Source organism: Macrotis lagotis, chromosome X (genome assembly GCF_037893015.1).
Source record: "Macrotis lagotis isolate mMagLag1 chromosome X, bilby.v1.9.chrom.fasta, whole genome shotgun sequence".
NCBI lineage: Eukaryota > Metazoa > Chordata > Mammalia > Peramelemorphia > Peramelidae > Macrotis > Macrotis lagotis.
The window spans coordinates 307,444,925-307,471,344 of NC_133666.1; the positions used below are offsets into that span (position 1 = coordinate 307,444,925).

At 34.8% G+C, this 26,420-nt stretch overlaps 1 protein-coding gene across 3 annotated transcripts in view; it reads left to right on the forward strand.

The window, feature by feature from the left end:
- DYM (dymeclin) overlaps positions 1-26,420 on the forward strand; it is a 619,494-nt gene that overhangs the window by 291,564 nt on the left and 301,510 nt on the right. For all 3 annotated transcript variants that reach the window (XM_074206163.1, XM_074206161.1, XM_074206162.1), the window contains one exon: positions 14,546-14,671. In XM_074206163.1, the coding sequence (XP_074062264.1) occupies positions 14,546-14,671 (126 nt within the window). The remainder of the gene's footprint in view (positions 1-14,545; positions 14,672-26,420) is intronic.

Here is a 26,420-nt window from a genome sequence, read left to right on the forward strand (position 1 = left end):
ATTTTCGATTGTGGCCAATGTATTTGTTACATGATTTTTTTCCCCTCCCCAGTAGGAAAGAATACAATCTAGAGATAAGAAAGAGAAAAGAACTAGGTTTTTCTTTCAGTTACCTCTAATAGCACTAAAGTCACTGACTGATAGTTTTCTTATTTCATTTGGTATTTATTTCATTGTTCTTTCTTTATTACTATGAATAAATTATTGACATTTTATTAAAATTAATTACTCATTTAAAATATTAGCTCTCTTAAGCTTCCTTTAGCTTGTAATCAGTCCTGTGTATATAAGTTCGTTCTACTAGTTTGCATGAATTCATTATATTAAATCCTTATCTGATTTAAAAAGCCTTGATTTATTTTTTGTTTGATACTCTAATGACAGCTGTTGGAATGAAAGCAAAACCAGTATGACTATTCAAGTTCATTTTGGTACTCGTTCATTACTTGCTGGTTATGTCACCTTGAAAATTGTGTAGCCAAGTCATTGATTTCTCTTTGCTTCAGTTAGTTTTTTTAAGGCAGGTGGGATAGAGCACAATGTAGAATGCTACATCTGGAATCAGAATGACTTGAGTTCAGTCAGATACTTGCTGTACGTCCTTGTCAGTTAGTTATATGGTAAAGTTTCCTCGTGATTAAGGGAGTTAATATTTTTAAAGGGCTTAGTATAGAATATGAGACTTAGAAAGTGCTTAATAAATAATTCTTCTCTTCCTCATTTTATAATTTCAGAAATTTTTATACAGAAGCAAACTCTGGCTCCTTTACAAATAATACATACATACATACATGTGTGTGTGTGTGTGTGTGTGTGTGTGTATTAATTAAATATAAATTCATTTTTAAACCATAAAATGAATAATGTTTTTGTTACTGTGCCACTTAAGATCATTTATATTCCATAAAATTCCTCAAATAAATGCCAATAACACTGAATGGTAGTCCATGTTATTTCTTGCATTCTTTTTTTCTTTTTTTTTTTTTTGGTTTTTGCAAGGCAATGGGGTTAAGTGACTTGCCTAAGGTCACACAGCTAGGTTTTTATTAAGTGTTTGAGGTCAGATTTGAACTCAGGTCCTCCTGATTCCAGGGTTCATGCTCTATCAACTGGACCACTTAGCTGCCCCCTATTTCTTGCATTCTTTTTAAAAATTAAGTTAATTGTTGTAATCTGCAAAATTCTGCTTTCCCTTCTTACCTATCCTCAAAAAAAGTTCCCAGATTTCTCTGAAACTATTCCCTTCATCATTTTTTATTTTTTATTCTTTACAACACGGTTGTATTCCATCACGCAATTTGTTCATCTTTTCCTCTGCTGATGGGTACTACCTCACTTTTCAATTCTTTGCTACTTCAAAAGACTAATTAAATATTTTATATAGCCTTAGTTAAAATTAATTTTAGTTAAGACTAATAACTCCCTGAATCTACTGTCCCCCTAATTCTCCCTTCTGCCTTTTCTTTCACTCCCATTTTTCTATTGAATGAATATATTTCTGTATTCAGTTCTGTGTATATGTTGTCTTTCTTCATTCATCCAGTTCAGATAGAGTGAGGTTTAATTATCAGTTTCTCCTATCATTTCCTTTTTGTTTGTATAGATTTCTCCTTGTCTAGCCAAATCACGTGAGATAATTTTCTCTAAACTTCTCTTTCCCTACTAGTATATTCCTTTTCCCTTTCTATTATTTTTTTAAACCATCAAATGATATCAGAACCACTCCTAGACCTTGTTAAACTAGACTTTCTGACCCCAGCAGATGATACAGTTTAGAGAGGACAAATATATCATTTTCCCATATCAAGAGTACAGACAAAGTAAAAAAAAAAGGCATATAGACAGTTTATTTTTATTCAGGTCTTTGTCATTGTTCATTCATGTTTTCCTTTTATATTTCTCTCAGCTCTTTTATTTGAAATTCATCATTTTTATGTAACTCTAGACATTTCATCCAGAAGCTTGGAAGTCTTCTATTTCCACAATGATCCTTATTTCCCCTGTAAGATAATATGTACTCAGGTTTTCTGAGTAAGCCTTTTAACCATAATGATCCTGGAATTTTCCATTTTCCTATTTCTTTTCAGGAAATGACTAGTGGATTTTTCTCTTTCTCCTTTGTCCTAAGAGATCTGGAAAGTTTACTTTTATGCTTTCTTGAAATCTCATGCAGGATATATTTTTGATCATGGTTTTGAGGTAGTTCTGTGATTCTTAAATTTTTTCAGGTCATGGTTTTGTTGTTGTTTTGTTTTTCCTATAAGATTCCTTACATTTTATTCTTTTTTTCAATCTTTTGACTTTGCTTTAATATTTTTGGTTTTGTCAATGAGTCAACATTCATTCTAATTTTCGGTGTCTGCTACTTGAATTAGATTTTGCAACTTTTGTCGTTCTTTCTTCCATAGTTCTCATTTCTTTTCCAATTTTTTTCCCTTGCCATCTCATTTGTTTCTTAAATTTGTTTTACAATTTCATTTGTGAAATTCTTTTGAGGTCTTCTTAAAACAATTTACTTTTTCTCTTTCACAAATTTTTTGATTCAACTTTTTGCCCAAAATGTGTTTTTATTTTAAGCTTTGCTTATAGTTGTTTTGAGGCCAACCTTTTCTTTTCGATTTGTGTCGTTTGCCCCTGTCATCATCATAACTCTTGGCAGTGGAATTCTTTTTTTTTTGTTTTTCATTCCTCATTCTTCTAGCTATTTCCTGATTTCAGACTTAATTTTAAGGCTGTGTTTTGCGTACTTATGAAAGAGTGTCTTGATTGATTCTACTGCTGCTTTCTTTTCAGTATTTAGCATTGTGTTATTTGAAGATCTCTGAGACTAGTCAGCCTGGGGAAATCTCCAGAAAGTTTCCATGTTCTCCTAGGCAAAATCTAGTGGCCCACTGCAGATCTGAGCTCTGCTAACTCCTGACCTACTGCTGGTGGGATTCAACCACCAAAAGTCAGCTAGGAAACCCTGCTGGTTCAGAATGACATAGCCCCTTTAATCTGGATTTCAACCTTTATTCCCCAGCAGCCTTTAGACTGAACTAGAATCTGGAATTGAGATCCTGCTTGAATAGTGGAACTTTAACCATATAGCAACTGCTTGCTTCAGATCTTTCTCAGTACACAATCAAGGACCAGTCATTTATTTTTATCCTCGAGCACCAGTAAATGCTGGTCCCCTCTTCAGTCCCCCTTCTATTAGTGATCTTGGTAATGAGCAACAAAGCTGCCCATTGGCACCTGTTCCTGAACACATGAGTTCCCTAATGCTGAATCAGGAACTTCCACTTGCTGTGGTGTATTACCTTTCCCTGAACTAGAATTTTCTTTACAGTTTGTTCCTGTCTTAATCACATCCTTAGGTCTCTCTCTTTGTTTTCCTTTACTTGGATTTCATGATCACAATTTGCTTTGGTGCATTTTCAAGATTTTTTTGGAGGTGTTTTGGGTTTTTGTTTTTTTTTTGGTGGGGGAAAGAGTTGGGAAAGAACTCTTTATTTCTTTTTACTCTTCCAATTTGGCTTCCATTGTTGTGCACTATTAAAAGTATGTATGTGGGGGCAGCTAGGTGGCATAGTGGATAAAACACCAGCCCTGGAGTCAGGAGTACCTGGGTTCAAATCCAGTCTCAGACACTTAATAATTACCTAGCTGTGTGGCCTTGGGCAAGCCACTTAACCCCGTTTGCCTTGCAAAAAACAAAAAAAAACCCCAAAAACTCCTAAAAGTATGTATGTGTTTACACATTTTCTTTCTCTCTCTCTCTCTCTCTCTCTCTCTCTCTCTCTCTCTCTCTCTCTCTCTCTCTCTCTCTCTCTCTCTCTCTCTCTCTGCACAAGGCAATGGGGTTAAGTGATTTGACCAAGGTCACATAGCTAGGTAATTATTAAGTTCTGGATTTGAACTCATGTCCTCCTGACTCTAGGGCCAGTGCTCTGTCCACTGCTTAACCTGGCTGCCCATTAATTGATTGATGATAATTAGTTGACTGATTCTCTCTTAATTATTCTCACTCAAAAAACTTATTTAACTACTTGTTCATGCCATTGCTCCACGTTACTATATCAGTATTCATTCATCAAACATTTATTTAACATCTGTTATTTGCAAAACAAAATTATACTGTCCATTTACCGTTTTCAGAAAGAATTGAAACAATCTAAGCCGACTACTTTGCACTGATATTTAAGAAGGTAATAATTAATATCAAGGATCATAGATTTAGAAATAGAAAACACCTTTGAAGTCATCTTTTCCAATCCTTTCATTTTACAGAAGAAGAAACTGGAGCCAGAAAAATTGAGTGAGTTTCCCAAAATCATCAATATGATAAGTGGAACTGGGATTCATATTCAGGTTTTGTATCTTCATGTAGAGATGTTTCCACTGGCCAATCCTTCCTCCCTCAATTGAAAATCTTTTTAACTATTTCACTGTTTGTTATATTAAAAATTAACATTTATATAATCATTTTGTGTCAGATACCATGTTAAAAACTTTACAATGATTATCTCATTTGATCTGCACAAGAATCCTGGAAGATAAGTGCTATTATTATCTCCATTTTATAGACAAAGAAGGTGAAGCAAATAAGGATTAAGTGAATTATCTAGGGTCACATAACCAATAAGTTTTTGTATCCAGATATGATCTCAGGTCTACCTGTTTCCAGGTCTGGCACTCTATATTTAAGTACTTTTAAATTTAAATAAGAGTTTGGGGCAGTTTTCTCTTTTTTTAGCACCTATCTTTTTGTTTCATCCTTTTGTCTATGCTGTTACTTTCAGATGTTTGAGTTATAAAGTACACAAAATTCAAATTGTATTTAATGACCATGGGGAAAAAATATGATTTTCTTTTATAGTGTCATTTATCCAGTGTGCTGCCAATAGTGTAAATTGAATTGAATAATGATTTTTAGCTCTTTCCATTTGCATTAGAGACCTGCATTCCTTGATTGTCTGGTTATGGGTTTGAATTAACTTGAAAAAATATATTTGGATTTTGTAGTCATTACTTTAACTAAAGTATTTCATCATTCTAATTTGTGAGCTATAACAATAGCATATAGTCCATTTTGCCATGGCGACTAAAAACTGTGTGGATTACAATATGACCTTGTCCTTGGAGGTGTAAACCCAAATCAATCATCCTTTTTTGACCTTCAGATTATGAGGGACACTATGGTTGGTTTACCCTGACTTATAGATGAGGAAAATAAGTCATTTATCATGTTAACTGAGAAGGTAAAGAATACTTTTTTCCCTGTTCTGGGTTAGTATGGTGTTAGTGGCCTTGACTGAAAGTCTAGCCACTAGTTATACATTTTTTAGAAAGCTAGAATTTTAGGTGAGCAAGTCAAATCAAATTCATTTCATTGTATCAAAAGACACTTTTTAAAGCACCTTTCATGTATCAGGCACTTGCAATACAAGGAAAAAAATTAGAACAGCTCTTGACTTTGAGGAGCTTATAGTCTAATAGAGGAACATAAAACATTACATAGAAGATGCTTACAGAAGAGATGGAAAGTAGCCTTAGGGCATTGGAGAAGGCCTCCTGTAGATGATTGAGGAGTTTACCTTCTCTTAGGAAAGACAGTTTTATATATATTCTTTCTTTTCCATCTCTCCCTCTCTCCTTTCTCCATGTATCTGTTTCTCTGCATATATATGTGTGTGTGTGTGTGTGTGTGTGTGTGTGTGTGTGTGTGTGTGTGTGTGTGTGTGTGTACGTATATGTATATGTATATGTATATGTATATATCTGTCTCTGGTTCTCCCCACTCCACTATCTATAAAATATATACATACATATGCATGTAGATAGATGAATTTTTGTGAAGAACTTTAAAAGTCAAACAAAAGAGTTTTTATTTGCTCCTATGGGCTAATGTGAGCCCCTGGATTTTATTGAGTTAAATAGTGATATGAAGAGTTCTCTATTTTAGGAAATATCTCTTTAGAATCTGTGACTGATGCATTGAATTGAGAAGCGATGAAATGGGAATACTAAGAGATTGTTGCAGTAGTTCTAATAAGGGGTCTTGATGATTTGAACAAAGATGTTGCCTATATGGATAAAGAGGAGGGGACATATTTGAGATAAGGTAGAAACATTAAGAACTGACTTTGAATACATGGTGAGTGTGGAGTTGAAGATGATGCTTGAGTCATATTACTTGGGTGACTGAAAGAAGCTTGCTGTCCTTTTCAGAAGTTGAGAAGTTTGAGGCAGGTGTGAGTTTTAGGTAAAAGATAATGAGTCAACATGTTAAATCTGAAATTTCTGTAAGACATCTTTTTCTCTATCCCAACTAGGAATAGTTTGTGACTTGGTATTAAAATCACATTGAGATACTGCTAGAAGGGAAAGTTATTTGACTCCAATTTTAGGGTTCTTGTGAGGAATTATCATTGGACATGAGAATCAGCCCACTGATATTGACTTACCTGGGACACTCATATAGTTGCCTTCTTCTGGAGACTTGGGTCTAACTAAATCCTAGGATGTCTGGATCTGGATCAGAATATTAGTTGTACTTAATAGTGCTGAATTCAGACCTTTGTAATTTATGAAAAGCTGATTGACCACTCCATCTGGTCCAGGCGGTTGGCTTCATATTTTTAGTTCCTGATTACCTTGTTATCACTGTGAACCTTAACATGAATCTAAGCTCTTTGGTCACCTTGGAATCAGTTTAAAATGAATCAACCTTCATAAATACTTTTGGGAGTAGAGCAGAGCAGGAAATATTTAGGGGAGTTATAAAGACATGACATATAAATATAGAGAGAGAGCTTGCAATTTAATGTGGAAGGTATATTTACAAGAATAATTGTAACATCTTTTCTATATTTTGAATTTGAGATAATCATTCCTTCATTCATGGTCTTATCTAAATGAATATACTTGGTACTATTTTTGTTTAATCAAGAGTATTTAAACTTGATAGGACTCAATTGTACCTAGAGTTTAGTTATCCAATTAAACAATGTTTAATCCAACAAAAATGCATTTTCCAATATATAAGTGAATTAAAATTATCTGTGTGTGTGTGTGTGTATGTGTGTGTGTGTGTATGTGTGTGTGTGTGCGTGTGCATGCATGTATTTAGGATATTTAGAAATTTTCCACCAGGAAACTTGACTTGTGAATCAATAAATTGCGGTAGAACATGTAAACTACCATTATTTATTAGGTTGTGATTGAGTAGTTTTTCTTTTTTTTTTTTTTTTTAAAAAAAACCCATTACCACAAAAGTCATGTTTTAAATGTAAACATCCCCCCCAACATACACACAAAGAAAGAGGAACTTCAATAAAAATATATTGAAAAAAAGGTATGCTAAAGTCTGTATTCAGACACCATCAACTCTATGGGATAGATAACATTCTTTATCATAAGTACATCAAGAAATTGTTTCAATATTTTTTCCTCTCAGTTGTTATAGCTAGCTATATTTACCTCTATCCCATTCCCACCCCACCCCCATTTATTCTATTCTCTCTCTTCTTTCACCCTGTCCTTTCTCCCATCCCTTTCCTCTCCTTTTTTACCTCTAGGGTAAGATAGATTTCTCTACCCAGTTGAGTGATTGTATGTTATTCCCTTTCTCAGCCATTTCCAGTGAGTGTAAAGCTCACTCATTCCCCTCACCTTCCCCCTCTTCCACTCCATTGAAAAACCTTTTTCTTGCCTCTTTTGCATGAAATATCTTATCCCATTCTGCTTCTCCCTTTCTCCCCATAAATTCCTTTCTCACCCATTAACTCCTTCTTTGTAATATATTGTACCTTTATATTCAACTCCTTCCTGTGCCTTGTCTATATATGCTCCTTCTAACCATCCTAGTAAATGAGAAGGTTCATATGAGTTAGCAGTATCTTCTTCCTATGCAGGAATCCAAGTAGTTCAACAACATTAAATCCCTCCTGATTTGCCTTTCCTCTCCACCTTCTCTATGCCTCACCTGAATCCTATACTTGAAGATCAAACTTTTTGTTCAGCTTTGGTCATTTCATCAGGAATGTTTGAAAGTCCCCTATCTCATTGAAAGTCCTTCTTTTCGCCTGAAAGTGGCTATTCAGTTTTTCTGGGTAGTTGATTCTTGGTGGTACTCCCAAGCTCTTTTGCCTTCCAGAATTTATATTCCAAACCCTAGAAGCCCTTAATGTAGAAGCTTCTAGATCCTGTGTAATCCTAACTGTAGAATTTGAATTTGAATTCTTTCTGTTGCTTGCAATGTTTTCTCCTTGACTTGAACGTTCTGAAATTTGGCTATAATATTCCTGGCAGTTGTTATTTTGGGATCTGTTTTAGGTGATTGTTGAATTCTTTCAGTTTCTATTTTCAGTTTTCCCTCTGCTTTTAGGATATCAGGGCAATTTTCCTGGAGAATTTCTTGAAAAAAATGGGCTCAGGTGCTCATGGCTCCAGGGCTGGTGCTCTTTCCATTGTGCCACCTGGCCATACCTACAATTATTACTATTATTTTTTTAATTTTAATTTTTTTCTCTCCCCTTTACTTTATAGATAAAGTGAGTCTATATTTATGGGGGGAGGGGGTATTTCATTTACTCTTAAACAAGAATATTTTATTAATGTATTAAATAATATTTGTATAAAATGAGAATAAAAAAATAAAGTCTCATCTCTTTTTCTGGTCATAAGTTTCAGGTAGTCCAATAATTTTAAAATTATCTCTTCTGGATCTGTTTTCCAGGTCAATTGTTTTTCCACTGAGATATTTCACAATTTCTCCTAGTTTTTCATTCTTTTGATTTTGTTTTATTGTTTATTGATTTCTCACAATATCATCAGCTTCCCTTGGCTCCATTTTACATTTTAAGGAATATTTTTTTTTTTTTTTTGCAGAGAGCTCACTCTTTGTTTGTATCTCCCTTTCCATCTGACCAGTTCTGCTTTTTAAGACTTTCCCATTTGCCCCAAACTGGTTTTTGAGATGTTATTTTCTTCAGTATTTTTTGGTAATTCTTTACCAAGTTGCTAGCTTGATTTTCATGAATTTCCTGCATTGCTCTTATTTCTCTTTACAATTTTTCCTCTACCTCCCTTACTTGATTTTCAAAATCTTTTTTTTGAGCTCTTCCATAGCCTGAAACATTTCATATTTTTCAGGAGTCTTTGGATGCAGAAGCTTTGACTTTGTTATATTCTGAGTGTGTATTTTTGATCCTCCATAGAACCAAAGTAATTGTCTATGGTTAGATTTTTTTCCCCTTCTGTTGTTTGCTCATTTCCCTAGCCTATGACTTGATTTTAGCTTTGTTGAAAGTGGAGGGTTGAGGATGCACTGTTTTCAGGGACACTCCCCAGGGACCTGCAAGTTCCTTCAGTGTCTTATGAGAGACTCTAACTTTTCTCCTGTCTGTACTCTGATCTGTGGATGACCACAAACATTCCCCTCTGCCCTGCTGCAGACAGTAAGTTCTGTTGTCTTCTGCTCTTTGTCCTGAACCTGAGGCTCCAGGAAATGACCTGGATCAGAGTATGAGCAAAGCAAGAGTCCTGCCTCGGGGATAGCAAAGAGACCCCCTGTAATCTTCCCCAACTCCCTTTCCATCTGTTGGCTGAGCACTCTGGAAACAGCTGCTGGATGACTCCCCAGTCCTGCTCCTGGGGCCTCTGGGCAGGGTCTGCTCTGAGGTCTGAACTGGACTGATCTCCCCTCTCACTCTGGTGCAGCAGTTTTCCCGCTCCCCTTCCAAGTTGCCACTGCTGCCTTGAACCCAGGAACAGACTGTGGGCCTCCTATGGTCAAAACCAGAACCTAGGAGCACCACAGTCTGTTCCTGGGTGGTTGGAGCTGGTTTGCTCTGCAGCCCCAAGCTACATTGTATCCCTTTCTAATCCCAGTGTATCAGTCCCTCCCCTTGGATCTTCCAAGTTGTCTTAGAGTGGAAAATTGTTTCATTCAGTCTTTTTGTGGGTTCTGCCACTCTAGAGTTTGTTTAGTCATTATTTAAAGGTGTTTAGAAGGGTTTGGGAGAGAGAGCTCCCAGGAGACACCTCCTTTCTGCTTTCTTGGTGTCACCTCTCGTTTTGTTTTGATAAAGCAGAATAGTATTCATATATGTAGATGGCAGAGGCATAATTTAGAGTTGGTACTTGTCTTCCCCCCCCCCCCCACTTAAGGATATGGGTCTTGGATTCTTGGATGTTTACAAGAAGCAAAAGGATGGCCTTTTAGTTTTATGGAATTGTCTTTGATTCATGAGAGAATCCCATTATGCAAGTCTTGAGTCATGTTTTTATTCATCTTTGCAAAATGTCATTTGTTTAAGATGGGAAAGCTTACATATTTGATTTATTTTTCTGACTAGGTGTGTGTGTATGTGTATATATATATATATATACATATATATATGTATATATATATATATATAATGAAAAATCTACCTTTTAAAAAATGGATTTCTATTTACTTGGTTCTCCTTATGTTAATTATCATATAACATACATGAGAATGCAAGCAAATATGTTATACCACTTATTCTGTTTTACCTATTTTTCATTTAGTCCTCACTGCTGAAGTTTCTATGATCAATATCTTTGATGACACTATACCCTTTCACTCATGATAAACTTTCCTGTTACCCTGCTTTTTCAGAATGTCTATTTGAATAGGACTGTGGGAAAAAGTACCGATCTACCCTGATTTTACTAAATATGCTATATGAAAATGAAAATTTCCTCAAAAAGATAAATTTGGCAGTGATCTGCCTTCAAAATAATTTATAGTAGATTTCCTTTAGATTGAGCTATTGAGGTAATAACACCTCTTGGTCTATGTTGCAAATCCCCATTAGCAACATTGAGAATATAGCACTCCAGATACCAGTATCCTATCAATGTTTTGATTTTTTTAGATTATTAAAATGATTATATATTAAAATTATTAAAATCATTTCAAAATTCTACAAATTTGAAACAAAACTTCCAACATTTCTTGTATTAACTAATACTTCAATACATTCAGTGGGCTTATGAAAATTTCTCACTGCTGGTGTCATTTTGAAACAAGAAGCAAATGAAACATTTTAAAATTGTTTTTAGTTGCTTAAAGAGTTTGCCATCTCTTGTAGTTCATGTCAGTTTGGGGATTAAGAAATGACTTGGGCTCTGAGGATGTTCACCATAAAGCAATTTCAAATAAGATTGTTTTAGTTGGATGTAGTTGGAGCAGTTCTGGGCTGATGCAGTAAGGTTCACACTTTATAAGGAGCTTCAGCTTGAACTTGTAAAAGAAAAAAACCCCTAGGGCGACATTTTTAAAGGCTCACGCAATAGGCGTGCCACAAAAAACTCACATGCACCCGTTGTACAGGCAGCAGCCTGTTTATATGGCTAAACTTGGGTTTGGCCTCTGTTAGAAGCTTGTACATTCTAAAATGCATATAGAATTGAAAGAGAGGCTTAACCTATAAAGTACTTTCATTTAGAGTATAACTGTGCTTTTATCCATGTTATAATTTAACACATTCATTCAGTTGTGGGGAGATACAAAAGTTTCAAAATTAAAAAATAAATATTTGGATAATTTTTTTATTGTAGATTTCTTTCAATACTGTCATTAAAATATAATAGGCAGCATCCAGGGCAGCGCAGTGGATGGAGCACCAGCTGTGGAGTCAGGAAGACAAATCCAGCCTCAGACACTTAATTGCTATGTGACCTTGGGCAAGTCATTTGACCCCATTGCCTTACAAAAAGCAAAAACAAAAAAAACATTTACTAGGAAATACTTGAAAATTTTCTTTTGTCTACCATTGATAGAGTGAGGTAAAAATTCTTTTTAAGGTATATCTTTATTCCCTAACAATACGTCAAATTTCATCACTATTCATTTATTACAAACGATAGTCATATTAGAAAACTTATTCACTATCTTGTATGAATGGTAATGTAAATTGCAAATCATATTTTATGTATATTTGGTTTCAAATTTTGTCTAAAACAATCAACTTCAGGAATTGTAAAAATGAACAAATAGAAACTCCACAGTAGAAGTAAAGTTGATAACTATATAGTCCCCATTTTAAGATGAAGAAATTGAATCAAAAAAGAAACTTAATGCTTTGCCCATTGTAATGCTAAAAATGGATGAAATGAAAGGAGTGAGACTTGAAAAGCTCAATGACTTCAGATTTTTACACAACCATATTGACTGTAAAACATTCATAGCACACCTTCTATTTCTGGAAATAGAAGCTCCAGCTTAAGAAATTCTCATTGATTCCTGGAGCCAGAAAAATAGGACCTTGGACTTGTGGTTGGCACAAAATGGAGGTGTAGTTTGTGACATTTTGACTGCTAGGACTAATGTCCTTTTCCAGGTCCCCATTCCTCAGTGTAAAATTTTAAGTATTTTTTTTTGCAAGGCAATGGAGTTAAGTGACTTGCCCAAGGTCACACAGCTAGGTAATTATTCAGTGAATTTAACTCAGGTCTTCCAGACTCCAGGGCCAGTGCTCTATCTACTACACCACTTAGCTGCCCCAGTTTAAGTATTTATAAAACCACAGTGACCAGATGTGGGAAGCAATTTGCTCTTGTAGTCCTATCACTTTTGATGATATTTGTCCTTCATCCTCAAAGAAGCCTGACATCAGGAAGGTGATTCCATGACCAGCAGCATGGATTGGATTTGAGTGAGGGGATGCTGTGCTAAGTCACTAGCCTCACTTTCTCCTCCAGAGCATCTGGGTTTAGAGGCCAGATATTAATCAGGATGTCTAGAAATGGTCCTGGATGCCAGACAGTCAGGGTAAATGACTTGCCTAAGGTCACACAACTAGTAAGTGTCAAGTATTTGAGGCCAGATTTGAACTTCTGTCCTGACTCCAAGGCCAGTACTCTATCCACTGTGCCATCTAGCTGCCCTGTTGTGATCCTGTCATTTTTATGATGTTAATAAAGCCATAACTTTTATTTGAAAACTTGTGAAAATGGACTTCTATACATTCAGCCAAGGCAAGCCCTCTTAGAACAAAGTGAGTTCATTGAAATATTTCTTTAATTAAAAAAAATCAAATATGTGATCCTTTTGAGCCCTTGGCATTGTTTCAAAAGACTATCTTGGCTTTCATCTTCAGTTATGTTGTCAAAAAAAATAGAAGTCAAGAGTTTTAGTACTATTAAAACTTTTTTATGAAATTTATACTTTTTTGTATTCTCTAAGCCAAAAACCAGATACACACAAACTCTATGGCTTGACATTTGAATTTGGTCCCTTGGTGATTACGTAAAAGGATGAGAGCTGTTACAATTGACTAAACTAGGATCTTTTGAAGTAGAATCTAAAATTCTGTCATAGGAAGGCAATTTCTTAGATTTTGATAGCTCCTTGGTAGACTAAGGCTATGCAGCAATTCTGTAATAATCCAAAAGAAAATAGAATTAAATAGGTCAGCCTGTCCTTAAGAAGGGTAATAGATAGTTTCAGACTGATGTTATTTTTGGCAAAGCCTAGACATACCCAAAATTCTACAGAATGTTGCCAATCTAGTCATCAATATAATTAAGTAATCTAATCTTTACCTATTATCACAGTTGATAGGAATTGTTTTAATCAGATTCACAGTTGTACATAGGAGCCAAATTTTTATGCCATTACTATATAATCCTATACCATTACTATATAGACTCTAAAGAGATTTGATTCTAAAGAGAGTTAATACTCTTAACAAATCTCTTTGTGTAGAGTCAATCTAAGCCAGTTGTGAATTACTCAGAAGTGAGATGACTATAGGAAGTTGATGTTCAATTTTGCATCACTCTTAATGACCCCATTTGGCGTTTTGTTGGGAAAAATAGTGGCATGGTTTGCCTTCTCCATCTTATTTTATAAATAAGGAAACTAGGCATACACACACACATACATACACACACACAGACACACACATATATGCTAAAATGAGTTGCTCAGGGTCATACAACTATTAAGTGTCTGAACTTGGATTTGAACTAGGGAGATGAGTCTTCTTGGCTCTATTCAGTCATTCTATTCACTGGGCCTCTTAGCTGCCCCATCTATAGGAACAGGAGAGAGAAAGTGAAGTACTAAAATGCTTATTGTCATACCATAGACTTATAGGACATGATATTGGGAGACAACCAGCCCTGGCTTACCATCAGAAAGAATAGGATAACTCTCCTTAAGTAGAAGCTTGAACCAAGTGTATGATCCTAAAGCACAGGGTTGCAAACAGCCCCAAGTTATATGTTGTGACTGCAAGCAAAGATTGCAAAACTGGTTCTCTGTTTACCTAGTGTATAGGAATCTAGATAGTCTTGAATGAAGATAGTCTGTAAATCACATCTGAGTACAAATCTGAGTACTAAGGAAAATAACTCAGTTTATAATGAAAAATGGTTCTATGTTCTCAGGGATGTTGGTTGGTTTTTGTGACTTGTCTCCAAGGAAAAATAATTTTGTGATATTAAAGGAAAAATAAAGAAAGAAGATTATACTTATCAGATAATGTCATTGAAATTAAACTGTTATCATTTTTCTCCCCCACAGGTTGTACCAATTCTTGAGATTCTATATCATGTTGAAGAAAGGAATTCACACCATGTGTACATGGCTCTTATTATTTTGTTGATCCTGACAGAAGATGATGGCTTCAATCGATCCATTCATGAAGTGGTGAGGCATGGTTGCTTTGGGTGTATTTCCAGAATCTGAAAGTTTTTATTTTTTATGCTGGTTGTACAGTACTTTATTCATATTCCCTCTCATTGTTATTTATCTTCTTATCTATATATTTTCTGTCTAGACTAGAAATTCCTAGAGTGCAGAATCCCTGTTTTATTAATCTTTTATTTTTAATAGCATTGTTCTTTGCACATATCAGTCATTCAGTAAATAATAATTGAATTAATCAATGTAGAAGTGTGTCACCACAAAACCATTGGCCACAGTAGTTTCTTCCTGATAGATGTTTTTAGGGAACCTGACTTGGAAATGCAGTATGTTTGTCTAGATTCATGAGTTGCTAGTCTCCTTAGGCATTAACCATTGATAGAAATTTCCTATCAAAACTATTTTTCTTTAGTGAATGTGCTCCCTACCACTAGGTTCACTTGTCTTCTGAAGTTCATTTCCTTTTTCCACTTGAGGGTTTTAAATGGATAGCAGGTTCATTCACGTATGCTAGGAAAGCCGGGCAAAGGATTTTCGGAGGAAAGGCAAAGATCCTTAAATGCCCACTAAAATCACTGACATTTCAATTTCTGTTTCTTTTCTGAGCATTCTTGTTTAACTAGATACTCCTCTCTGCTTGATTAATTTAAAATCTCTTTTGTGCCAGCTGCACAATGAGGCACAAATTTCAAGTAGGTAGGATGGATCTTGTCCATCTGTTTTAGAAGACAACAAGAACATATACCTATGTTTGTCATTTTGGTAAAGTTAACACATGGTAGAAATTATTTCCATTAATTTGTTCTTGCTTTATATGAAAAGTAGAAAACATGTCACTTTGAAAAAGATATAACACTGTTTTGGGGATTAGTAAATAAGTTTTTTCATTACTGGTCAATTTCCTTCCTCCTTCCAACCTACTGGCTTCCCTGGCTTCCTTCATGTTCTAATTAAAATTTCGTCTTCCATAGGAGGCCTTTTCCAAATCCTCTTAATTCTATTTAGCTTACATATAGCTGATTTGTATATATTTGGTTGCTTATTGTTTCCCCTATCAGATTGTGAACCCCTTGAGGACAGGGAGTATGGTTTAGCTTTTTGTTTACTTACCACAATGCCTGGTATATAGTAGGAGCTTTAATAATATTTATTGTTTGATCATATTTTGAGTTCCTTGACAGCATAAACTAGCTTTTTTTGGTTTTATTTTTTTTAATCTGTATCCCTAGCACTTAGCATAGTACTGACACATAGTTGTTACTTAATAAATGTTCATTAGCCAATTGACTAACTAATAAGAAGACTTGGCAGATTTTTCTCTTCTGCCATTTATTTCTGCTATGTATTTCATTTCTCTTTTAAACCATTAAGGAATATCATGGTGTTGTTCTAGGGTCATCCACAGGGTCCTTTGCTTCCTCAGATGTTAATTCATTTTCCTTTGCCTCACACTGTTGGTTCAGAGATATCTGAGCTTGTTTATTTGACCTAGAAACCCTATTCTTTTTCTGTCAATACTTTCCTTGTTTATCTTATAATTGAGATCTTTAATTGAATTTTCTTCCTCTTAAGATCTTTGGTAATTTCAGTCTTTCAAATATATATATATATATATATGTATGTATGTATGTGTGTAAGTATGTATTCTCCTATTGTTTACTTTCTGACTCCTCTTTTCATTAGGCTTTCCTGTAGACAGGATTGCAAAGCCAACTCAGCCTCCTATGGTACTGGGCATTTTATATGCTTCACTTGCCTCATTCTCTGCCCCTAGCAAATTCTGGGGGAACAGAACTGGTCCTCACTAAATCCTAGGCCCTTTTTTATGTGATCTGGTGGATCCACATACATTCTAGAATTCTTTCTCTGTTCTTCAGTTCTCTAGCTGAACATTGTTTTGGCACAGAGTACTGTAGTCAGAGAGTTTTTTGGTTTTCTATGTTACTGTGAAGAGCAGGGAAATAGAGATGAATTTTTGTTGTAAGCAGATGGAGTAGCTTATGTACCATTGGCATTGGAACCCTGGTGGGCAGTGAGGGAAGGGTAGCTGAGTAAGTTTCTTTAAAGTAGAGATTATCTGCTGTTACTTCATTGAGTTTTTAACCTCATTTGACTATTTGGTGCCAAATTGCTTTATATATTAAGCATACTTCCTTTGTTGGAAAAGTTACTTGAATCTGAGAAAAATGTCTATTCTCCATCTTGGTTGTGTTCAATATTAAGAGAACTCTCTTTATCTCTTTCAATTCAATAAGACATTTTTACATAATTCAGAATATTCAAACTATTCATTAGCATTTTCTTTTTTTTTAGGTTTTTTTTTTTTTTGCAAGGCAAACAGGTTTAAGTGGCTTGTCCAAGGCCACACAGCTAGGTAATTATTAAGTGTCTGAGACCGGATTTGAACCCAGGTACTCCTGACTCCAGGGCCGGTGCTTTATCCACTACGCCACCTAGCCGCCCCTTAGCATTTTCTTAGATCAACCTAATTTATTTAGCTTCATCATCTCTTCTCTTGTGTCTCATCTATCAGAAATTGTTCCTATAGCTCAGAGAATAATGTTTTAGGATTTCTTCATTTTTAATAGAATTCTGCATTTGTTCTTATTCCTGAACCTATATGTTAGTCTCACTTAATAGGCTTATTTGAGAAATTTGAAAAAAAAATTTTTAAGACATTAAATCTCTCCAGGGTATTAAAGTATAGAGTTTAATGTGAACTGAAATGTAGCGTGGAATCTTGAAAAATTGAGATCAGATCCCAGTTCTCTCACTAATTGTGTGACCTTGATAAAGTCAATCACTTCCTACTCTGGACCACAATTTCCTTATTGGTTTCAGGATGGAGTTGAGTTTGGATTAGTTGGTATCTAATTCTGTGTCTAATGATTTGGTCTATGAAAGTAGAATATTAAATCAGTGTTGTTGAAAAGCAACATAACATAGTAGATTGAGCATGAGTTCCAAACCCACATTGCATGTGGACTGAATTTTGTTCATATAGAAAGGGGAAGGGATTGTATTAGAAAAGAGTTAGGAGGGGCGGCTAGGTGGCGTAGTGGATAAAGCACCGGCCCTGGAGTCAGGAGTACCTGGGTTCAAATCCGGTCTCAGACACTTAATAATTACCTAGCTGTGTGGCCTTGGGCAAGCCACTTAACCCCATTTGCCTTGCAAAAACCTAAAAAAAAAAGTAACATTATGTTAGAGAATGACACTCATTAACAAATTCAGATATATGGCATGGTCAAAAAGAATATTGTCAGACCATAGTCAAAGCAATATAACTAAGGAATTGACTTTTTCCATGTTTCTAATTGAAGTATTCTTAATTTGGAAGTATTCACACCTATGGTTCTGCTCATCACTTCATCCCTTTCATCTCTTCTCTATTGTCATCCTTCTTAACATTTGTTGCACTGTTCTACTAGATCTCCGTTCTTATTAGGTTTTCCTTACCTGCTCAATCCAGTTTACCCTTTGACCCTTATGACCTTTCCTAAACTTCATCCAGGTAATACCCAGTTCCCCAGGCTCTGTTCTGAACTGTCTTCTTTTCTTCCTCTTTAGTATCTTACTTGATAAATCTTAACTGTTTTCATAGGTTCAGTTATTATCTATATGTACAAGGTTCTATATACGTAATAGCTACATTCTTTTGCTACTATCCCACTTATTAAACTATTTTTACTGCCAGGATCAAATATAAAATCATCTGTTTGACATTTAAAGAATTTCATAAACTGTCCCCTTTTCTTAAAGTAGAAATACTTTACAGCCTTCTTAGACTTTATTCCCTTCCATATATTCTGTGAACTCAGTTCCAGTGGTCTCCTTGTTCTTTTTCTTTGTTTTTTTCTTTTTTTTTTTTTTTTTTTTTTTTTTAGGCAAACGGGGTTAAGTGGCTTGCCCAAGGCCACACAGCTAGGTAATTATTAAATGTCTGAGGTTGGATTTGAACCCAGGTACTCCTGACTCCAGGGCCGGTGCTCTATCCACTGTGCCATCTAGCCACCCTTCCTTGTTCTTTTTCAATCACAGTTCTCCAACTCTCATCTTTATGCTGTCCACTGGGATTAGAATATTCTCTTCTTACCTCTCCATAGTTTCCTTCAACACAACTCAAATCCAACTTTCCAAAGAAGAATTCTTCCTTTCTCTTCACTATTGGTACCTTCCTTCTGAAATGCCTTCTAGTTTTATATTTCTTTTCTTTACCTAGTTATTTGCATGCTGTCTTTCTCCAATAGAAGATTAAGAGCTGGAACCATATTTTTGCCTTTCTTACATCCCTTTCAACTAGTGCAGTGCCTGGTATATAATTAGCTCATTAGCTGCTATTACTTCCCTTAATTGAAGGGGGTTGGAGCAGATGATCTAGTATATTCCTTCCAATTCTTACATTCTATGATCCTTTAATACTTTTCCTCTTAAGAGCCAGACTTTCTTGTTGAGTATCTTATCTACATTATTGATTCCTTCTCAGAGCTTTCAGAAGTGGAAAAAGGAAGAAAAATCTATATGTGAAGCACATACACATGAGGATGGAGGGATTTCGAGTAATTTGTAAACAGACTATATTTTAGGTAAAATAGAATACTATTTTAGGTTAATTTGTAAATAGAAAACTATTTAGGATTAAGAACACTTTTATTACTTTGAGACTGATGCAAAGCATTAAATAGAATGTCTTTTTGAAATAGTGGGTAAAAACATATAATATCAATGTGATGTTTAACAGTAACAATGATTAATCTCTTCTTCAATGTTATTAGAACTGTTTAGCATTTGTAAAAGTGTTTGACCCATTTGATGTTGACCTAACATGCTACTTATCCTAAATTTCTTGTCTAAATTGTCCATGAGTGACAATAGTAAAATCAGTAAAATAAATAGAAAATATTGAAGTATGTTGGTTTAGACATCTGAACTGTCTGTAACGAAAGAAATATTAATGATATGAAAAATATTTTTAAATCTAGTATTGTTTTCTTAGTTAGAAAACAAATGTCCTTTTGAAAAATTTACAGCTAATTGCTAATGTTCCTAAATATAGATAACTACTTATCAAAGACAAGCTAAATCTCTCCAAAATGACTTTGAAGAAAAAAAAATTCACTCTAGCAGAAAATTGTATGTGTATTTGAACTTAAGAAAATTTATGGTATACAAATTCAAATCACAATATAGAATTCTATAATCTTGGAATTAGGGGTGGCTAGGTGGCATAGTGGATAAAGCACTGGCCCTGGAGTCAGGAGTACCTGGGTTCAAATCCGGTCTCAGACGCTTAATAATTACCTAGCTGTGTGGCCTTGGGCAAGCCACTTAACCCCGTTTGCCTTGCAAAAACCTTAAAAAAAAGAATTCTATAATCTTGGAATTAGATTATATATTATTCATTGTGTACTCCACAGTACCTTGAAATGCAAGAGAAAGTATTTTTTTTTGCAAAGATTGGCTATGTTTACAAAGAGTTAATAAAAAGTTTTAATAAAAACTGAATTATGTCAGATTCTATAGTAATATAAAAATATAATTGAAGAAACAAAATTCTGTCTCTATAAGCTTTAGGGGAACTTTTTTATAACTAATATTTAATTGTATTAAGATATTAAAATAATTTCTAAAACTGAAGTATTTTTCTTCAAATTTAGCATGTTAGTAATAAACCAAATTGTATATATAGATGATTCACAAATTTCTTGGAAATATTCTCTTCCTCCTCTTTTTATTTTTTTTATTTTTTTACACAGCAATGGGTTAAGTGGCTTGCCCAAGGCCACGCAGCTAGGTATTAATAATTGTCTGAGGCAAGATTTGAACTCAGGTATTCCTGACTCCAGGGTCAGTGTTCTATCCACTGCCACCACTCAGTTACCTGAAATATTCTCTTCTTGAAATTTTTTCTGGGTATCTTAAATTAATAAACCTTGGCAGCTCATCTTGAACAATACCTTGATGCAATACCTCAATACCTCAATCCACATGATTTTTCCATTCCCTGTTTTTCTTTCCTACACTCATGCATGCCTATTTACCCACCTTCAAGTATAGGATACGCAGAATCTCAGGATTGCTTGCTACATTTTGAATTGTTAAGAACTAAAAACTTGAAGAATGTTAATGGAACTATCTTTATATTTTAGAATAATTGCAATCATAATGGAATCTCTAAATGCTTTACAGAGTCACATCATTTTATTTCTGGGAAAACAGTCTTGGAGAGTTTATACAATCCCCAAAATGAATGAATTTCTTGTGAGGAAGAAATGATTGTCCTAGGCAATTTGTTTTAAAATAATTGAAAATATTAAGATACTTTTCCTTATGGCAAGCCTAAATTTTTCCATTTCTGTCTTCTATCTTTTGGCCCTCTGGGCCAAGGAGAACCAGTCTCAGCCTTCATTCATAAATCTGTTTTCCATTGGACCTTCCAACCTTTGTCCTTAGTCCTCTTCTCTTTTCCCTCTCTACTACTTCATTTGGTGATCTTCTTAGCTGGAATACTTTCAGTTATCTTTACAGATATCTCTCCTATCTATTTGCCCAACTCTAACCTAGCTTTTAACTTCCATTCTGAAATCTCCAAACTCTTCAAACTGTATCCTATAGCCATTTTAAATTCAAATATGCACAAACTGAACTCATTATCTCCCCCTCCCCTAACATACACCCCCCTTCCCCAAATCTTCTCTATCTACCATCTTTCCATTTATCCAATTTCCAATATAATTGTTATACACTTTCTCTCATGTCTCCCTCAAGTCCCTAAGTCCTGTTGTTTGTACCATAGTAACATGTCTTGTAAATGCCCTTCTGCTTGGATTATTGCAATAACATCTTGGCCAATCTTTCATCAACTCTTCATTCCCATTCCTCTCCATCCATCACTCAGCTGTCAAATCCTTATTCATAAGTATGATTATGTCACCTCTCATTTTTAGTCAATTCCAGTGACTCTCTATCACTGACAAAATCAAATATGAAATCATCTCTTTATCTTTTAAATTTCTTCATAACCTGACTCCCTCCTTTCTTTCCAGTATTCTTTACATCTTACTCCGTGAACTTATCCAGTGACACTGGTCTCCTATCTATTCTTCTGATAAGCCAAACTATTTCCCAGTTCTGAACATTTTCATTAGTTTGCCTTGTCTGGAATTTTCTCTTCCACATCCCTACCTCCTAGATTTTTTGACTTCTTCATTTCTTAGCTAACATCCCACTTAATTTCACTTACTTTTTGGTTAACTTAGATCGCAATATTTACAGATGATCTATTTGAGTGCTCACACTTATTTGCAGACACCAATATAAATCCTTTCTTGCATGTCCTATTTGAGAAAAGACTTAAAAAGATAATAATTTAGATTTTTTATCTACTTTTATTTATGACAGTTCTTTTATAGAGATAATAAAGGTTTAAATTTTTTAATTCAATGAGAATATTTTATTGATAATATTTTCTTCATTGTTGTTCCTTGGTAAGGACGTCTTGGTAGAGGTTAAACCTAAATTCTCTATTTTTTCCAATAAATAGAAAATATATACATAGTACCTATATACTCTCCCCTCTTTTTTTTCTTCTTTTTTTCCTTCTCTTCCCTTCTTCCCTCATGCTCTTTCTTCCTTTCATCATAATAATTTAGATGTGTTTTGAAAAATTAAATCAGAAACTTTCAATTAATGAAACTTTTTTCATGGCCTGATATGAAGCTTTTCAGTTAGAAATATTTAGATTTACTTCTGACTTCATCCTAAAGTATGGCTATTCTGTGTTTTCTTTGAGGGATGGAGAACTCCTAATCCTTCCCATGATTTCATCAAAACTCAAAGTCTATAAGAGATAGTGGATTAAGGAGAAGGAATCAGAAAGGATCTTAGAGAAAATCTAGTTTAACCATCTCAATCTTTTTTAAAAAGGGGGGGGGAAACTGAAGTTAAATGGGAGATTTAGTAGCTGCATATCATTTTGAGCATTCATATTAATTATCTGTGACTATGGATTATTCCACAGAGAATAAAAAGATCAGTAGTGTATGAAAAATAAACCAAAAAAATAGTAGCCATCAGTTTTGTGATCCCTGACTAATAGTTGTCCAGGGAACTGAGAATGCCAAAATCTGATGCTTCCATTTTATACCTCGGGTTAAGAAATTGTAATGTGACTTTGAATGTTTTGGTAGTCATATCACAACTCTCTTGGTATAGAAGAGGTTTCCACATTAATGAAAATCTATCTGACTTTGCATGAGTGTCATGTCTATATCTATACCTGTCCCTATTTATCCCATCATCTTTTTTTCTTTGTTTTAACTTTATCTCTCTTTCCCCTCCATCTGAAACCTATTCTACTCATATTCCTATACTTCTACTACTTAATTTATCATATTATAGACCTAAAGTATATCAAGCACTTTGTTCCAGTTTTTCAGTTGTGCCTGGCTCTGTGAACGCATTTAGGGTTTTCTTCTTCAATCCTCAACTCATTTACAGATAAGAAAATGGAGGCAAAGTGACTTTTCCAAAGTAACACAGTTAATAAGTTTTGAGGCAGATTTGAACTCAGGAAACTAAGTCTTCTTGACTCCAGGCCCTGTTAGATGCATATTTTGGTGGGAGTTTTACTAGGCAATAGTGTTAAGTGATGTGCCCAAGGTTACACAGCTAGGCAATTATCAAGTATCTGAGGCCAGATGTGAACTCAGGTCCTCCTGAATCCAGGTCCAGTGCTCTTATCTACAGTGCCACCTAGATGCCTAAATTATTTATTTTTATTGTTTTATTTTTTAATTTAAGGCAGTGGGGTTAAGAGACTTTGCCCAAGGTCACATAGCTAGACAATTATTAAGTGTCTGATGCCAGATTTGAACTCAGATCCTCCTGACTCCAGGGCCGGTGCTCTATCCACTGTGCCACCTAGGTGCCTAAATTATTTTATTAAAAAAGGTTTAATATTCTTTTTTGTTTCTTTTAAAAGCTTATGAAAGGCATGGGATCCCTACTGGGCCTATGATTTAATTTCTTCAAGGAGCTCCTGATGAGTAACTTCATTTATTTATTCAGATTAAAAGTTTCTCAGTTATTAGACCTTTAGAAAGCTGCCTGGAGTATAGAGCTAAGGGGACTTGTCTAGAATGTGTCAGAGGTAGGACCATAGGTCTTCCTCACTCCAATGCCAGCTAGCTATCCATTCTACTATCTATTTTTTAAGTTCTTATAATATTTCCAAGCTTTTGCTTGATGCAGAGGATTCTCTTCCACACTGATATTCTTTTACCCATGATCTTAAAATGACTTTGAATACATCAACCTCTGGAAAATATAAGACTAAGATTTTAGACCAGGTATGTCCAACTTATGACCCACAAGCTACTTGCAGTCCTCAAAAACCATTCATGCAGCATTATTACATTTTATTATTATATTCATTGGTATTATAGATTACATTATAGTTATTTATAAATATTAAATCATACATGTAACCCTTGATAAGTTTTTATTGGGTGATGTGGCCCAGAAGAGCTAAAATATTGGACACTCAAGGTTTAGACCAATATTGTAGAGCATATACATCAGAGTAAGCTTAAAATTTGTTAAACATGAAAGCTCTCATTGTAAAAAAAAATAGAGGAAAATTAGAGGGACTCTTATTACTTTGACTTTGAGAAATAATTTTCAATCAACCTAAAAAAAAGGAGAGAAGAAATCATAATTTTAAAAATAAATAAATTTACTAGAATATAGTTAAAAGCAAATACCAAATTGCAATCAGTGATGGTTGGTTTAAGAAGAAAACCCGACAAGTGGGAAAAAATGTTTTTATCATTTATTAATGTTAAGAGCCTGACATCCCACATGCATATAATTTACATAAATTTCATATACATATATATGTATATATGTTTCCAAAAACCATCACCCTGTGAAGCAGGAAATATACAAAAACAATTTTCAAAAGAAAAATCACAATGTCTCAGTCCACTAATAATAATTCGAAACAACTCAGATTTCATATCATAATCTACACATTGACAAAATGATTTTTTTCCCCTCCCTTAAAATGGTCAGAAGATTGACTTAGAAATACAGTGTTGTTGAAATTCTGGGACAACCAAACTAATGCAAGAAAAGTGACTAGACCTTTAGAAAACTGATTGGAGTATAGAGCTAAGTGACTAAACTCTCTAAATTCCTTAACCCATTGCTAAGCATCTGTCCCAAGAAGATCAAAAACAGAAGTCAAATATACCAAAGTTTTCAGAAAAGCACCTTTTCTGGCAGCAGAAAATTGTAGCAGATGGGTGCCTATCAGTTGAGGAATGACCTAAAATTTTTTTCTGTTTGAACATGACATTATTATTGTTCACTAAGAAAAGATAGATATGAGGAATTTAGAGAATCATAGTAAGATTTTATGGATCAGTACTGAATTAAAATATTTCCCAAATAACAGGAAGTATCAAGATAACTGCAGAGTATTGTTGAGCAGGACATTATGCATGTTGTTAGATGCAATTACCATATTTGGTGATTTAGGTTTGATGTGACATGAAGTTGTTTTGTTTTTCTCCTTGACGGACTGTTACAGAAAAGTATCAATAAAGTATATTTTTAATGATAAAAGAAAGTTACTTCCTTGAGTGTAAGAATTGTTACTTTTGTTTTTTTTTAATCTTTGTTCCCATGGTTCCTAGCATAGTCCCTTATCCTGTAGGATTTCTTATTTTTCCTATTTTAGTTAAACTTTTATTTTTTTTTATGATTTTAACATTTTGTTTTCCAGTTATATACAATAGTAATATGTACCCATCTTTTTTGCAAGACTGAATTCTACAATTTTCCCCCTCCTCCCTCCCCCCAAAGACTGTCTGACAGTCTCTACATTGTTTCCATCCCATACATTGATGTAAATCGAATGTTATGAGAGTAAACATAAGAATAAACATAACCCCCCCCCCCCAAGAAGATGGGAAACCTCAAGAATAGAGAGAGAAAAAAAATGCACTTCAGTCTGTGTTCAGATTCCAGTGGCTCTATCTCTGGGGTGAGTTGCTTTCTTTATCATAAGTCCACCAGAGAAGTTGCTTCAATATTTTTCCCTCAGTTGCTATTATTATTAGCTGTACCTCCTCTCTATTCTTCCCCACTCTCATTTATTCTATTCTCTCTCCCCCCTTTCATCCAAGTTCTGTCCAAAAGTGTGTTACATATGAGTACCCTCTCCCTCGATCTTCCCTCTCTTCTATCACCTATTCCCCCTTTCCCTCCCCTCCATTCCCTCTCATCCCATCCTTCTCCAGGGCAAGACAGATCTCCTCACCCTATTAAGTGTGTATGTCATTTCCTCTCTGAGCCATTTCTGATGAGAATGAAGATTCACTCATTCCCCCTTACCTCCCCTCCATTGAAAAAGCTTTTTTTGTTGCTTTTATGTGAAATCTCTCAGCTTCTTCATCTCCTTTTCCTTCCTTCCAGTGCTTTCACCCATCGCCCATTGACTCCATCCCTTTACTACATCATACCATTATATTCCACTCCTTCCTATGTCTTGTCTATATATACTCCTTCTAACAGCTCTTATAAATGAGAAAGTTCATATGAGTTACCAATATCTTCTTCCCATGCAGGAATGCAAATAGTTTAACATCATCAAGTTCCTCATAGTTAGTCCCTCTCTTCCACTCCCTCTATGGTTCACCAGTGTCCTGTACTTAGAGATCAAACTTTGTGTTCAGCTCTGGTCATC